Source organism: Nasonia vitripennis, chromosome 1, assembly GCF_009193385.2.
Source record: "Nasonia vitripennis strain AsymCx chromosome 1, Nvit_psr_1.1, whole genome shotgun sequence".
In the NCBI taxonomy this organism is placed as follows: domain Eukaryota; kingdom Metazoa; phylum Arthropoda; class Insecta; order Hymenoptera; family Pteromalidae; genus Nasonia; species Nasonia vitripennis.
The window spans coordinates 8,074,692-8,091,350 of record NC_045757.1 but is presented as its reverse complement, the minus strand read 5'-3'; the positions used below and the strand labels follow the sequence as shown (position 1 = coordinate 8,091,350).

Here is a 16,659-nt window from a genome sequence, read left to right as displayed (position 1 = left end):
GCTTTTCTATTATGCTTCTCTCTTGAAAAAAAAAAAAAAGAAGAGAGGAGGAGAGACGCCGCAATTATTTTCAGGAGACGAAAAAAAGCTGTCTCTCGCTCTCCCGAAAGTAGGAAAAGAAGCTGGAGGAAGGGTGGGGGCCGAACCGCGAGCTAACAATTTGTTCGTCTGACTGCACGCGCGCGCGCGCGACGATGTTAAAACGGTGCGAACGAGTAACTCGAGAACGGGCTGTCGCCTCCTTTTTTTCGAGGGGGTTGCGCGCCTGTCTGTGTGTGCGTGAGCAAAGGCTTTTTAGACAATAAACCGCACGCGGTGCTCGCTTTCGCTCTTGTTTTTCCGATTTTTTTCGAAAGTCCGTGTGTGTGCTGCAGGGGTGCTGAGCGGACCAAGCGGCGATGATGATATAAGCAGAGTTAATTTTGTATTCTTCGATTCTCGCGAAACGTCAAAAATCGCTCTTCCGACACCTCCCAAAGCATAATCCCATCGCATCGGCTGCACACGTATAGAACGCAAGCCAATCATCGGGAGCAACCGAACTTCCCAAAAACCTTGAAAAAACGTCTCTCGCCCTCTCTCTAAAACCGAAAAACTCGTTTGCTCGCGTGCGCTCTCTCTCCCTGTCCCCGGCGCGTCAGCCAGGGCATTATCCACGCTCGCGCTACTCGCCGGCAGATGCTCGAGTCGCGCTCTCTATTGTGAGCGCGTTCCTCCTCGCTCTCGCTTCTCTTCTCCTGCGCGCGTTTTTTCCGTAAAAAGGGGAAGAAAAAGCGCCGACGTGTGCCGTCGCCGCCGCGTCGACTCTCTTTATAATACCGCCGATCGGCCTCTAAAAATGCGATGTATAAATACGCGCGACGCCCCCGCGAGCCACGCCCGCGTATAAACGCGCGACTAATTAGCCTGATTAAGCCGCGCGAGAGTGAGAAGGGACACGCCCATCGCTCTTCCGTCTCAATCCTTTTTGGCAACGGCTAGCTCGTCGCGATTATTTTACGCCGGCCTCTGATATTCTGGAATGTCGGTTATTATACTCGAAATCGCCGATTGCATGTGTATAGAGGATAATCCATTAGTATTGCGTGTGGCGCGTCCGTTACCGCGTGTCATATACCTGTGAGCGCGGCCTTCGGACGTTAACGTAATCCGCTCGGTCTATATCCTATAGGCAAATGTCGTCGCAAAAACAAAGCCTGTCTCGCCGCTCTGCGCAGATAAGGGACGGTCGAAAATTTCCTCCTGCAGCTACCTAATAATACATGGAGATGTGTACTTTCGACGGCAATTTCAACTTTCATATAGCCGATAAAGGTATCGTGTATTTTCGCCTGTGGTTTTTACTTTTGCAATAATGCGTTTTTCGTCGTTTCTGCGGTCGAAAGTATCGAAAAACAAAGAAGAGAGAGAGAAAATCCACGCGAATGTTGATTTTGGGGCGAGGGCGAACTTGTTGTTTTTCGACGATTGCTCTCGAATTATTACGTCGTCGGGAAAGTACACTCCCCAATTTGACGAATAGCCCTTGGAGAAAGAGAGAGAGCCATATCGCAGCCTATTGCCTCATACGGCCGACGTATAAAATTCTCATTTTCACAAAGAACCGATTAAAGCCCGCTGCGCGCGCGAGAGCGGCGATATTAACCGCAAACTATACGCACGATCGACATCGAGAAAAATGGTTCTCTCGCGCCGCTTGCAATATAACGTCCTCGAGAAATACGGAATCTCGGCGGCTGCCGTATACTGCGCGCGGGGAGAGGAAAAGCGGAGGAATAATGATCATCCCGACGCCCTTATATGACCGAAAGAGAGACGATATACCCCCCCTGATAGGCCTCCCCCTCGGAATTACTTTCGGGACAGCAATATCCAGTGTTTTTATTGTAATAAAATTACGCGAAAATTCACGCCTCTACCCTCACACGTATTTGAGCGGGTTCAACAAAAGAACGTTTGTATATTTTTTCAAGATGTACCTCACACACACACACACACACACACACACTCGAGCGTCGCGCAAACAAAGCCGCAATCCTTCCTTCCTTCCTTCCTTCCTTCCTTCCTTCGGCCTCTATTTATACCATAATACGCACAAATATTTACCGGCGGCGCATATATATGTATAGTCGAGACTGCTCTCGAGGCGGCGGAAATATATTGGCGTCTCGTCTTTCACGGACGACGTCGCGTGGAGTAATCCCTTGAACAAACGGAAAATCAAAAATTCTCCAAGCGACAGTGCGAAAAAATAACACGCGGAAAACGCATAGGCTTAGGTATACACGTATATATTGTGTCGGCGGCGGACAAAAAGAGTTGACGAAACATGACACACCAGAGAAAGAGAAAGAGCGCGGTGAGACGAAAGCCCGAGTATTATACACTTATATATATATATAGCTATATGCGGATCTGCCGAGGCAGCTAGAGCTGAGTATAAGCGGCGACAATGCCTGCGGGAGTAAAGGACGAGTTGACGCGTCGGCGGCTTTTCTTCTCGCTTGTGTGTGTGTGTGTGTGTGTGTGTGTACAGTCAGGGGGGATTATCGCGAAATTGCGGAGGCGCGTGAAAACACGCCATACACACCGCAAGCCTTTGACGCGAGCCGACGACGTTCGACCTGCTCCACTCGGAGTTAGATGCGACGAGCTTTTGATTGGCTTCGTATATAATCCATAATTGTTTACCTCGTCGGCCCTTTTATTTTATTCAGCCCTTTTTTTATAAATAACGCGCCGGGCTCTCGGGAATGACACATAAAGGAAAACGAAATTACAGAAGCTCTATATACTCGCGAAATAAAACTCGACCGTCGCTCCGTCAAAGACGTCGTCGTCGTCGCTGAAAGCTCGCGTCGGTCCGTTTACGAGGTCGTTACCGCGGCGCATTATTATGCTCGTTGCGCCGAGAGCACAATCATAAACCCTTCGCCCTTCATTGCGCGCGCCTTCCGAATCGACAGCGTAAACCACTTTTCCATGCAGGAAGTCTATGCTCTCTCCTTCTTACTCTTGTGTGCGTACACGAGAAAGAATTTTATAGCGGCGTCGTTATAATCCCGAGGCTCTTTTGTTGCTCGATGAATATTTGACAAATTCGCGAGGGAAGGGAGTGTACACGTGCGTGCTGACCGCGCTTTTGGTTAAATTTTCGAAAATTACAGACTTTTTACACACACACACACACACACACACACACAAGCGGAGAGTTTCAAAGACACATATAGCATAATGTGCTCATTAGCCCGGGCTGCGGTTCAACGTAGTTTTCTGACATATTTTCTCGGCCGGCGAACTGCGGTTTCAAAGGGTATGTATACTACGACGCACTCGTGTGTAAGTATTAGCGCAAACGTACAGCCGGCGTTTCGCCGAAAACTTTCGAGCGAAAATTTCAAAAAGCTGCACAGCAGCGGCAGAGAGAGTGAAAGCGAGAATACGCAGCGACTCTAAAGGCTGAGTTAACAGTTAGGTCAGCCGACGTCGGGTCCCATCGCGGGGGCGGCCTCATTGTTCCAGATGCGCGCTCCGCTAAAATACAAGCCCGAGCGCTGCTGCGCGCATAAAGCCATAAACCGCATTTTAGCGCGTTTTTGCGCTCGACCTTCGCATGCAAATACCTACTTTACACTACTGCAGCGGGCGGCGGTCGTGTCGTAAAATTCGACCTGGCTGTACTCGAGAGGCTCTGCCGCGTCGTGTCCGGTAAAACGGTTAACTTTTTGACTCTCTCTCTCTCTCTCTCTCTCTCTCTCTCTCTCTCTCTCTCTCTCTCTCTCTCTCTGCCTGCAGGCTAGAGGCCGTGGTCGCTTTAAAAATATAAAACTACGGTCGCCGCTTGGGTCCGTTTTCCGGCCGAAAGATTTGCGATCGGTCTGATTTTTATGCGCGGGCTCGCGCTGTATATCTTGATTAACGATACGCGCGCGGCGGCCGTTTTTCGGGGAAACTGGAAAACAAGAAAGAGCGTAGTGGACTGTCCAGTTTATTGCACGAGTATACTATATTGTGTAGAGTATAGTGGGAGCGAGGCAATCGGGAAATACGCAGAGCCTGCCAATCATGCGCGGGAGACGGAGAGATTGCGTGGGCGGCAATATCGTAAGCGCGCATCTTCCCGCGCGACACGAGTCGACGCACGTGTCGGAGCTTATCGCGCGACAGTCGCGTGAAAAATCCCCGAATCCCATTCATTTTTCCACCCCTGCTTATATAGACGTATACGGCGTTGCAGCTTTTTCAATACGTCTCGCCGTACTGTCCTCGAGACAGCTGACCTAAATATTCGCGAGGAAAAAAAAGTAAATTAATGGACGCTACAGCGCGTCGCTTTTTGCAAAACCGTATACAGACAGTTACGCTCCGGGTAAACATCGCAAGGAACAACAACAGCAAGCCCTCGAGGTCTATTATCTCGTCGCACGCATACATCCTTCAAAAAGTCGACGCGCCAAGGGCGAGCTGCTCTCGGGGACAGATTTACAGCATAGCCTCGGATGCAAATGCGAAAGCGGAGCGCGCAAGGAACAATGCGCTCCGCACTTTTTCGGAAAAAGCCGAGAGAAAGCAACGGCTCGGGTTTTTTTTTTCGCCGGGCCCCAAAGTCGCTCCCCTTTCCTCGCTTTCGCTCCCTGTTTTGACTAACAGGCGTGAAAATCTGGGCCAGTTCTCTGTGCGGCGGCAGCTTGTGATTTGTGGCTTTTTTGGCGGAAGGAGAGAAGAAGAAAGACCTCCCCCGCGTCGCGTCCTCTCTCTCTCTCTTTCGTCATGCTCTCTTTTCGGTTTCGGTGCGACTCCGCTTGAAAAAATAAGTTACACTGCAGGTTATAGCACACAGACGCACGTGCGGGCGCAAAAGAAAAATAATAAGGTGGCGAGATAAGCGCGGCGGCCCTGTCAAAATCGTCAAGCCGGCGAGAGCGCATCTCTCTATCTCTCTCTCTCTCTCTCTCTCGGAAATGGTTATAAGCGCGCGGGTGGACCTTCGAGAGAGAGAGAGAGCGAGAGCGTCGTAATATCTTTTCCCGGGCTCATCCGAAGAGCAAACATCGGAGAGGAAAGAATAGCGGGAAACACGCACGCATAGAGAGGTGGCGCGCAAGGGTGTATACAGACTGGCCGCCGAGAGAGAGGGAGAGAGAGAGAGAGGTATAGAGCCAGATAAAGATAAGGGAAAAGAGTAAACGACGGGCGATACGGAAGAGAGCAAAGAGATCCTCCGGAGGAGATTCACGCGCTTATCGAGCGAACAAATAACAGCCCGTGCGCGAACACTCCACTATACAGCCTAGATTATTGAAATGTTTTTTAAACCGACGACGACGACGACTCGATTCTGTAGACTGTGTGTAAGCGAGAACTGCGCAGAAACCGGGGAGGAAAATCCATAAAAAGCCGAGCCGAACGAGGGAATAAAACGAAGTAGCGAGGATCCGCGTGTTATCCGGCGCCTCTCGCCATATACCGCAGAGGATTCGAAAGGAAAGGGGGACCGCGCAGAGAGAGATATAGCGCACTGGAGCTCTCGCTCCCTGTTTGTTTCCTGATTATTGTCCGGCTCGAGGAGTCTCTCCTCTGCAGATAGCTCTAATCTCGAGACGCGACGCAGAGAGAGAGAGGAAAGTCCCCTCCATTCCCATGTGTCTGTGTATGTGTGTGTGTGCTTTCTTTGCGTGCGCGAGACTCGCACGTGCGTGCTTTCGGGTTATGTTTGCCGCGATGACAGGTCCGAGAGCGTCAGAAGTTACCGAGATAAATATTTTCTCTTTTTGCAGCAGCAGCGGCTTTGTGTCCGTTTCCTCTTCGGGTGCAAACGATGATAACGCTATGATCGACCCGCGCATTCAGACGCGAAATGAAACAATGAGTCGAACAGCTCGCATACCTGAGAGGCAGAGCTGACAGTCGTATTTTTTTCAAAACGTTCTCCTCGAGGAGACACGCAGCTATTCCGTCGTAAAATTTTGGATACAGGCCGCGATGGATTTGTTTTTATGGCCACGGACGGCGCGTGCGAAAAGCGCGCAGCTGTAGCCCTCTCCCGAGAAGTCAATAAGCGCGGGCCCGTGAAAATTAGAAGTGGATCGGTTTTTACGGGCCGCGCGTAGTTCAATTTAATTTGTCGCAACTGTGCAGCGCACTCAAGGCCGGCGTTTTACAACCGAAGAGAGTTTTCGGCTTTCGGCGACGATGTCGTGCCGTTTGTGAATTTACATTCCGGTTTACAACTTTGGATATTTTTTTATTGATCATCGTAAAATACCAAACTCATTTTTGCAACTGAATTTTTTGAAACAAAAACGCTAATACAGTCGCTCGTTTAAAAGTTTATGTCCAGCTTTCAATTTACAAAATAGAATTAGAGGCAATATAATCCGAAAATCGAAAAGAAAAATTAAAGAGCCCTCAGGCGCTCGATAAAAACCAGCCATTGTTTTGGCTAATCCTCTACAGCTAAATTGTATGCTTTTTACGAGCTTTTACGGCGCTTGACTTTTTGCCCTAGGATCAGTCTGACTTTTTGAGCGCAGACCCGGCTTTTTTACGTCGGCCTTATAGCTCGGCCGCATTTATTAAGGGTGTAACCCTTGCGCTTCCGGGATGGCGGAAAGCCATTAGCCGAAATAAAATTCCTCCTTTCTCGGCCTTTCTCGGCCGGCAACGAGATTAACTCGACGTCGAACCGCTCGTCCAATTGGATTTCCCTCGCGTTGTCGGGATGTGCGCGGCTTGATTTTTCCACGTTCGACCTTTATACGCACGTGCTCCTCCGGCGATGCGAAATAATCGGTATTTTTTGATAAAATAATATAAACCAATGTTGGCGTATTGTATAACGACTGTACGCCACCTATACTTGCAAAATAAAAATTCAAAAATGTTGAGCATAATTATGAATAAACTATTATAATGATATAAAAAAGTGCACAAGCGATAGTCTCGTCTCGCGCAACAATCGCTGCTCGACAACAAAACCGATTGATTTATTAAACGCCAGGCCTTTTGTCCACAGCGTAAGCTCGAAAAAGTCCGCGCGTAACGATCAAGCGCATCCCCCACAGGAAAATCCCTCTGTCAAAGCTCAAAAACTGCATGATGGCGCAACAACGCGATGGCACAGCGTTCAACTCTTTAAAACCTGCCCCGCGCGCGCACATGGATCAGCGGAGTAGGACAACAAACGAAGGAAGGTGATCCCGCGGGACAGTGCGTGTCCCCGCTGGCCCGCATTCAAAGGCCAACATGACTCGGGAAACGGCAAAGGATTACACACCGGTCATTTTCGACAACGAGCGCCGCTAGCTCTTTTATGTATCTCGGCAAGGGATCGCTAAACGTCTGTCGCGTCTCTCTTCTCCCCCTTCCTCTTTTTCGACTCGGCTCGTCGCTGCGAAATAATGCATTTCTGAAATGTTGTGACATCCGGGACCAATGAAACGAGCCCGGAGATCCCTCTCTCACAATGAATGCTCTGGCCTTTGGCTTGCTTGGAAAATGCAAATTTTCCCGTGTACCTCTATACGCTCCGTATTATTTACGAATTTCTGACTCGTCACTTCCCCTGCGACTCTGCGATGCTTTTGGTTTTTTTTTTTTTTTTAAAGAATAGGTACACACACTGTTTTGATTAATGTTCGAAACCCCTTTCGAGCAAAAGCGTCGTGTTTACGTTTCGCTGCAGTATAGTTGATCGATTCCGGCTACCGGACCAGCTCGGAGCTGCCTAATGACATTTTCATGCGGAGCTCGACAACATTGACTCTTTGTGTGCTTTTCGAGGAACGTATCCACGCTCTTTTCTGGCTCGCAATGCACGAGCAAAGCCGCTCGAATCGGCCGTAAAACAGTAGCGATCGTTCTGCGGCCAAATAAAAAAGCAAATCCAATTTGCAAAAATAGCCTTGAAATGTATTTTCTAGCTAGTATCGCTCTCGCACAGCGGAGACCGGAATTCTCAGGCTCGTTTAGCTCAGCTCATTGTAGGTGTGCATAACGGTGCAACGGCATTAATGCTCTGCGACTCCGCCCGCAATAAAAATAAATAAGCTTATGGGCTATCCCACCGAGTAGAGACCCGAGCATACGCAAATATTACGACTGGGCTGGCCTATGCGAAATTTTGCCGACTGGACAATATAAAGCGCTGTCTAGATGGCTTTCCGACACTAAAACTCGACTAGGCGGGTGTGGGTGGATGGTCGAGTTGTAAAAAGAAGGGACGCGCGCGCGCGCGTGCGAAAGCACGACCATTGATGCAGGTCAACCCACAATCGTCGTAATAAGCAGCTCTGCTACGCAGTCCAGCATCGTAAGCCCTGAGTTTATGTCGCTCATTGCACAGTTTTCGGTTCATACCTGCGTGCCGTATGCAATCTTGCTCGGACAGGCGCGGTCAGGCATGTGTATATAGATATACTCTGTGGCTCCTCGGCGCGCACGTAAGCTATCGAGCTTAACTCGTTATATCCCATAATTACTGGTTATTTATAGCGGGGGTGGGGCGGGTTCGGATTTGCGCAATACCTAATACCGAGATTTACCGTTGCGCAACATTTAATACCTTGAATTACTACTGCACCCGTTGCGTAGTCCCATGCAAAATCGACGTAATCCCTCCAGTGTCGCATAAATCCTCAAACTCTTTGGGTTGGGATAATTCTGCGCATATACCTGACGGTACTTTTACAATGCGTGCTGGCGAGTTCCACAAATATTGCGTTTCTCGGAAATACGAATATTGTTAATTTTTACTTGAGGGGAGGGGGGTTTGATCTCCACCCAATTTGGAAAAACCCATCCACCTAACATACCTGGATAGCTATAACTATCTCAGGTACACGGCCACGTATCGAATGCGGTTACCGATTTTGGCGTGAAAACTCGTCGAGTTACAAAGATTTAAAACCTAAAAAGTGACCTTTTTTGACCGAGCTAAAACAATTAAATTTTAACAATGATTAAAACTTGTACTCACACATATGCAAATATATGCCATGTCAAAAAAAAAAGTCACCTTAGTTGCGCTACAAAAACTACGGCGTGCACCAGAGCTATATATATAAGCAAGCTTTTTGACCTCGGCTGAAACAGCCCACTTTAAGCCCTTGATACACGATATACCATTTTGCAACAATTTTCTGTACTATACACCGAGTGCAGAATTGCGTCGGAAAACTACCTAAAATTCCAAAATCTTCGACATTCCGGAAAGGTTCAGAGATGCGCTTGTACATGTACTGCAGATTTTTCGTTAATGGCACGCAATAGAGACAAGGCCACTCCCACCGAAGAGCGTCAGCAAGTTTTCAGCGGTCGCAATATTTGGGCAAATTTTTGCACTGGATTTTCCCGGATTTTCTCGGCACGAGCTCGTTAATGGGGCCCATTTTGGTCGACTTTTTAATTGTCGTGGTTTGATTTATTAATAGGATCTCGGGATCGGGTCGCACCGTCGTAAATCTTTTGTTCGGCTCTCGCTGATACGAAAGCCATTGTGTCCCCGTTTTTATTACACGTTCCTCGTAGCTAATTGCTCCCAGTCGGAGAGCGTCGCATTTTTGCATCTGCGTACAGAGTGCGCAAATTTCGTCGGGATGAAAGATGCATACAAGCGATCGATTATTGTTTAACATCATCGCGGCAGAGGGACGAGTTCTCGCGAATGAGTTCCGAGCTTAATTTTCTCAATGGGAAGGGCCGGTGGAAAAGAAGGGACAAGGGCTACACGTTCGGTAACATGTATAAGCAAAGAAACCCGAGCTCGCCGAAACCAGATACCACAGCCTATACACGTATACATGAGCATAAGAGTCCTTTTCCCTATTTACGTAATCTATACACTCCTTTTCAGAAAAAGAAGACCAGAAGAGTAGTGACCAGATTCCCAAAAAGAGATTTCAGTCGTGCTGCTCTCTTTTTTCCACTACGTATGTCCGCGATTGAAAACCCGCACGTCCGCTCGGATTTTCCCGCTTTTCCGACGAGACAAAACCAGTCGCACAGTACATAAAGGTGGCGCAACCGGTCAACGCACACGAGAGCAAGTGTACGTCGGCCTTGAATCAAAAAGTCTCGAGTGTCTCCTGTTATACACCTCGAAAAGACCGAGAGCATAATCAAAGTACGTTACTCGTCGCTCATACGCTTAACCCAATACTCGCCTCTACAACCGGAACTTTTTCATCGGGGGCAGCATCTGTCGCGCATAGCCGCAGCACTAGAGCGAGTCACATCCGTGATGAGCGTCGTGTCCATCCGCTCGGCGAGAGGCAAAAGGGCTCTCCGGCACACATCCCCCTTTTGTCGTACATATACCTCGTGTACCAATAATATCCTAACCCTCGTCGGAATGGTCAAGCACGTAGCCCGAGAGTAGCCCCCCGAGCGAGTATTGGGTTACGCAATATTTGTTAATTGTGAAATAGAATACCGGCTCCGCAGCGAGGACGACGTCGGCTCTTTACCTGCGGCTACTTCTCGGCGTTGCCTCTCCGCAGCCTCCTTGCGTGGGAAGTGTGGGAGGACAGGCTTTCTGCCGAAAGAGAGACGTGAAAGGAAAAGCGCAAAAAAGGAGAGAGAGAGAGAAACACGATCGGCGCGCGTATCGTCTATCTGGAGCCTGTACTCTACTTACTCTCTCTCTCTCTCTCTCTGCTCGAATTTTTTTTCTCCTTTTCGGAAAAAATGTACGATCTGCGCCCGAGATCTCGAGACAGATCGCAGATAACGTCATAATTTTCGAAAGCAAAGACGACAGAAATCCTCTTTCGTTATTATTACACAACGTGTGTACGGTCTCGTGTTTCACGCCGCGAAATTTAATCATTACGCGCAGAGGAAGAAAAGGAGGAGAGAAGGGCACGCGCGCGCATTATCTCTTTACGAGAACAAGACTAATGGTGGAGAAGCCTATTTTCCCTCTCGTCCCGTCAATGGGCGCGCGAGCAGCCGCTCGACAGAAGGTCAGCAGCGCAAAACACGATGATGATTTCGCTGACCAGTGCGGCCTTTCTCTGAACACATACACACGGAATGCAGGTCCATTGTATCGCGGAGAGAGAAAGAGAAAAAAATCGTTGCATAAAGGGAGAGAAAAAAGCAGAGAAAGGAGAAAAGAAAAAGAGGAGAGGCGCTCGGCTACCGGCCGCCCCCGCTGCGTTTGCCTCCCGAATGATGCGCTTTTTCAAGCGCGAAATTCTACCGATCGCTATTGACGGCCGGCCGAATCCCCCGCGCTTTTCTCGCATTGTTTCCGCAAATGATGCGCTTCCAGGAATACATAAGGAAAAAGAACGAGATGAACTTTGAAAGCGCCGACGATGATGACGTGGGCTTGCGTATCATCGCGGGAATGATAATTTTCGTCCGATGCGAAAAAAAAAAATTCGACGCGTCATCGACGCACGCACGATGGTATTCAATATTAATACACGAGGAGAGAGAAAGGGCTCTGGGAACGACGTCGCGTAAAAGGAGTGTCTCTCTCTCTCTCTCCGCGCGCGCACAAAAGGCGCGTATAAACACGCATGTGTGTGCGGGACCCCTCGAGAAAATTACGTTTTAGGGAAAATTATAGCAGACGGCAGCGGTCAATCCCATCTTCTTTGACGGTACGCATCATCCCCTACGTGTAGGTATATCGAACAGGTAAACGCGTCAAGCGCTGCTGCAACCCTCTTCCCACGCTCTCGCTAAACGGACACGGCGACTGCTGTATATGCGTGTGTGCGGTGTATATACCTGTGCAGCGAATCATCGTCGATTACGTTTTATTGATTTTTTTTTTGCCGCGCATTGTTCGACTTGTGTTGTGTTATTGCCCGGCAAGGGTAGAGCGTATCGCGAAGTTGCTTTGGTTATTTTGTGCGATAAATTTTGGTTAATATATTTTAAATATTAGAGCTTGAATGTGGATATCTGTCTCGAGACGGACAGGAAAGTTAAGAAATTCCTTCAAAATCAGTTGGTTGAGAATAAAAAAATTAATAAAAACCAAATTTTTGACAATCATAAGAAGCCCCCAACTCGTCGCACTTGAGAACGAAGGATGATCCGCCCATAAAATATTCACACGAGAGGGCACACATACGACCCTTTCTCTCTCAAAATCATAATGTTTTCTCAAATCCATGGGATAGTTCTCGATCGCGCATATTCAAATTTTTCTCACGAGATCTCTCGAGCCTCCTCTCGCTACAAGCGATCTACACCTTTGAAAAGTCGCGCTCGGTCCGTGTATAATATAAAAGTGTCGCAACCCTTTTTCCAGGTATACGGAAAGAGCTCATCGCTCGGCGGTTCCACATGTATTCCCTTTCTCTTCGGGGTTACGTCGAGCTCGGTCACCCCCTTATGCAAAGCACTATTCAAACATTGCGCTGGCTTACCTGTGTGGGAAAGGCGGGCGTCGTTGCAATAGAGGAAGAAAAAAGGATGACGGTCCATCGGGCGAGAGCTGGCGCAATTTTTCCGGAAAAATGGGGAAAAAAGGGATGATCGGATCGATTACCGAGAGCAGCGCTGTCGGTGTATTTATCCGTCTACAGGTATATATATGAGAAAGTTTCTCGCTGATGACTTCCGAGCGTGGGATACTGCTTCGAGTTTTCGGCTCGATCATGCGATTTTCCGTTTTGCGTGAAACTCGCCCCCTCGAGTGCGTGGGAGTAGTGGCTAATGGCCCCGCGCGCGTTTGCTCGTCCGCAGGTAAGCGTATAACGAGATGGGGTTGCTCCCGATTAATTGGACCTCGCGCACATGTTCTGTATACACTGTACTCGTATATGCGCCCTCGGTAAACCGATCATCGGCGCGCGCTCTTGGAACTAATGGTACAAATCGAAGGATGCGTTCCGGAAAGCAATAAAATCGACTTAGCCGCGTGTCAAATCGAGAGGCTCGCTCGTAAAAATCGAGAAGAGGAATTCCTGCGCGTCCCCCGATTCGGCGAACTGCATCAGAGAAGTGTAAGTGTATAGGCGCAACGGGAGGAGGAAAACCAGAAGCTTGTTTTTAAAAGGTCAGCCTGGAAGGGGAAAGTGAGAGATGATTTTCCGTTTTTCTCTCTCTAGCTCCCGAGACGCGCACCAGCGGAAGTCATCAAGTGCCGCTGCTACTACCGTTTGCTCTCTCGGCCGAAAAGCAAAATAGGAAGTGAGCTTTAGCGTGTTGTTGCGTGATGTGTGGGAGGAGGGAACCGGAGCCGAGTTTCACACGCCGACTCGCTACTGTGCACCAGCCAACTTCGGCCGAGAAGAAGCTGGACCTTTCCCTCTTTTTTTCTTTCGCCCCCTCTGCTCTTGTAAGTATAACTTTTACACCCATCCTGCCTAACCCCCCAGTTCCTATGGTCGCGTACGGCGATCGGTATGAGATCGCTCCGATCGCGAAAATCCATCGTACATCGTTAAAACAGTCTTCCACTAATTGGAAAATTAACGAGCAGAAGGCTTAGTTCACATCCTCTAGCATCCTCTAGAAAAAAAAAAAGAAAACAACCCCAATTTTTTCCCACACTTTTTTCTCTCGCCCCCGCACCGAATAAACCAAGTAGCCTCGTTTGCATCCGTTCGTTAGGTTTTCCTCGCGGGGCATGTGTGATGCTCACGTTTTTCTTCATCCTCCACTAGCCCCTGGAGATTATCCCGGGGAGAGTGTTCGTATAGGTGTACGCGCGAGAGATCGGGTACAGATGGTGCGTTTACACTCTGCTGGTGCGACGAAAGCCAAGGCGTTTAGAGGCGCGACGCGACACCTGCTCGCGCGACACAGACGGGCTGCTTCCTGTGGGCTGTGACGCTGATAGCGCTGTCCGACTCGTTTTCCACATCTCCTAGTGCTCTTGTTGAGCTTTACGCAGCTGTTGAAAATAACTGACAAAGGTTTTAAAATTAATCAATTTTATTTATCCATATTATTAAAATATTTTCCAACAATTGATAGCTTTTTCATAAAATTCCATGAATAAGTTTTGATTCGTTGAATCGCAAGCCAACGCTTTGTACGTTTCGGACAGATCTTTGTTTTTCGTTTCTCCTTTGATGATGGATTGATCGATTTCTCTGTACCACAATCTCGATACGTTTACGGAATTGATGTTGAAAAAGTAAGGAGGTATTATTGAAGTTTTATCCGTAACTAAGGCAATAGTCGTTCTGAAATCGTGCGTAAATCGTTGAGCGAAAAATGCAGTTGTTGTAAAGTAAGTGATGTAAAAATAATTAAAATGCTTACAGAGTTTCTAGAAAAATTTCTTTCGACGAGTTGGCCCATGGCAAATATTGAATATTCTCGGTCATTGTGACGTATTCGATGCAGGTTGCTGCTTTCTTCTTTGCTGTTAATATCATATCGATTTTCCGGTCCCATTTCAAATGTTTCTATTATAAAAAAAAAGAACATCAAAGCATCGGAATTAATTTTTTATTTTATAGGGAAAAAATAATATTTTTTTATACAGACTTGAGTATCGTTCCTGCAATTGTTGAGCAAACTGCTTATTCCACTGCTATTATTGCTCTTAAGATCACTGCACAGCTTCATATCGTACTTTTTTTCGACCCAAAATATTTCTAACTTTGACTGACTTTCTCTTTGAATAGTATAATTCGCAGGGCAATCTCCAACATATATTGGCTGAAAAAATACGTGTAATTGAAATACAAATGAAAATTGGGTATATTTTTCCACTATGTTACCTCCTTAATTGCTTGTGCAGCGTTCGCTCCAACGAGTGCCGTTTTATTAACTTGAAGCAAGTTGCTCAGAAGTAATTTCAAATTGACCGATAGATCAGCTTCGGTTCTGTGTACTGTTATGTGCTTCAACTGTAAAAATATATTTTGTGTAAAATATCACTGCAAGAATCACTGGCTAATATTTCGGATTAATTATACAATGAACATTACCAATCCATCTTCGTCGTACACTACGACAAAAGGCCTTAGAAGCGAAAGGCTGGGTAGTACCATGTTCAAACATTTTTTCAAATTTAAAAACGTTCCGTTTGCCTTTTCAATGGACAATTCGGTGTTTCGTAAACTCGCAAAGTATGAATTTTTTAGATTTTTGTTCGGTTTCAAATATATGTCACTATTTATGCGTAAGATCGTCTTGGCTAAATGTGGATCTAAGTGAACGTAATGTATGGAATTCAGTTCATACTTGAAAGTTTCAGAATCACCTGAAAATATATAACGATAATCAGTATTTAAATAATTTATTTCTTCAAAAGTTCTCGAATTACTGTATGAAATCGCTCACTTGTCACGTTATGAATCGACAGCAGACACATCAGTATACCTGTTTGGAAAATGTAAAATTTATCAGTTTTATAAGTTATTAAAACTAGCTTGGATATATAAGCCAGCTTACCAGAGACGTATAGATGCGTAAATCTGACCATTTTAACGAAGGTACTGTGAAAAAAACCAAGTCGAAAAAGTTCACGATTGAAACACTTCCATCCCTTATATACGAATCAAGAGCAAACAAAAGCTAGCGTTATCTTGTTGAACATTTCTCCACACCTACATGCGGTATCTGCAATTTATCTCGCGCGTTTTGGGATTGCGCACGATTTTGAGCAAATAGTCAATGTCAAGTAGAACAGAAGTGCGTTGCCAATCTTGAGTCAATATTGCGGTGCAGATTTGATCAAACAAGCAACAATAAATTAATCGTCTTCTGACCTTGATATCTCTTGATCGCCCGATGATAACCAATGAAACTGAAAAAAAACATTCCATCATTGAAATTTTCAAGATTGCACGTATTGTCCCCGAACAATTAGTTATCGGTAATTCTCGCATGAACACTCTCGCAAGCGAGTAATTACACCGTCTCCAGCCATCGTGACGAGCACAGTGAAAAAAGGAGAAGAAGAAGCAAATTGCTTCAGTAGTGAAGGGGGGAAACGAAGCAGGAAAAAACTACATTCATCGAGATATTTATCGATGCTTTTTTCTCGTAAAAATCGCTGTCCTCGGTTAGCTCCTCGAGTTTCCTCGAATTTGCAGCCGGGCGGCCGCAACATACTCCCCGACTACGTCGACGACGAGCAAACGAGAGCAGCGAAAAGGGAGATAAAGAGCTCGGAAAAGAGAGCTGAGCCGAGAAAGAGAAGGCGAGGCCGTATAGGAGTCGTAAAAGTGTTGCGAGTGCGGCTGTCAAGCCGAGTGTTATAATCGAAGATTAATCGCCGCGCGTATAGAGCCGGCGAAAGAATGAGAGAGAAGGGAAGCTATACGCAGAAGCGAGAAAAAAAGCGTATATTTACACGCGTCGTGCCGAGGAGAGAATAGCAGGTACGGGGATGAGATGGCTTTGAATCCTCGATCTCCATTCTTCGGCTCTCTCAAGCTATACTCGCGATATTCTTTCATTGTGCCGCGCGCGAGTATAGTATCACGAAAGAGAAAGAGAGCGACAATTACTCAGGGATTAGGCCGAGAATTTGCGATACGCTCGCCAGCACTTGCGTAACTCTCGGACTTGCATTTACGAGCTGTGCCGAGTAGGATTCGCGCGAATGTCTTGTACGGTGTGGAGAGGAATTGAAAGCAGCAATAAGGCCCCATCAACTCTCTCTCTCTCTCTCTCTCTCCTCTCGAGGTACACCAGCTCCAACGCGTCCAAGGAGCCATACCCTCCCTCCAC

At 47.2% G+C, this 16,659-nt stretch overlaps 1 protein-coding gene across 1 annotated transcript; it reads right to left on the bottom strand.

The window, feature by feature from the left end:
- Positions 1–13,888: 13,888 nt before the first annotated feature.
- Positions 13,889–15,742, bottom strand: LOC107982232. The gene is made up of 7 exons (XM_016990430.2): positions 15,376–15,742; positions 15,265–15,303; positions 14,910–15,184; positions 14,700–14,828; positions 14,464–14,637; positions 14,236–14,381; positions 13,889–14,156 (listed from the first exon to the last, which is right to left on the bottom strand). Exons 1-7 carry the CDS (start codon positions 15,404–15,406, stop codon positions 13,919–13,921), a joined length of 1,032 nt encoding a protein of 343 aa, XP_016845919.1. The 5' UTR covers positions 15,407–15,742; the 3' UTR covers positions 13,889–13,918.
- Between the last annotated feature and the right edge of the window lie 917 nt (positions 15,743–16,659).

Bases quoted from the DNA above. Each gene is read 5' to 3' on its own strand.
- LOC107982232 (XM_016990430.2), bottom strand. From the start codon at position 15,406: ATGGTCAGATTTACGCATCTATACGTCTCTG. The intron at 15,185-15,264 runs GTGAGCGATTTC...ATATATTTTCAG, and splicing joins GTCGATTCATAACGTGACAA to GTGATTCTGAAACTTTCAAG. The intron at 14,382-14,463 runs GTCTGTATAAAA...TTTTTATAATAG, and splicing joins ATTGCAGGAACGATACTCAA to AAACATTTGAAATGGGACCG.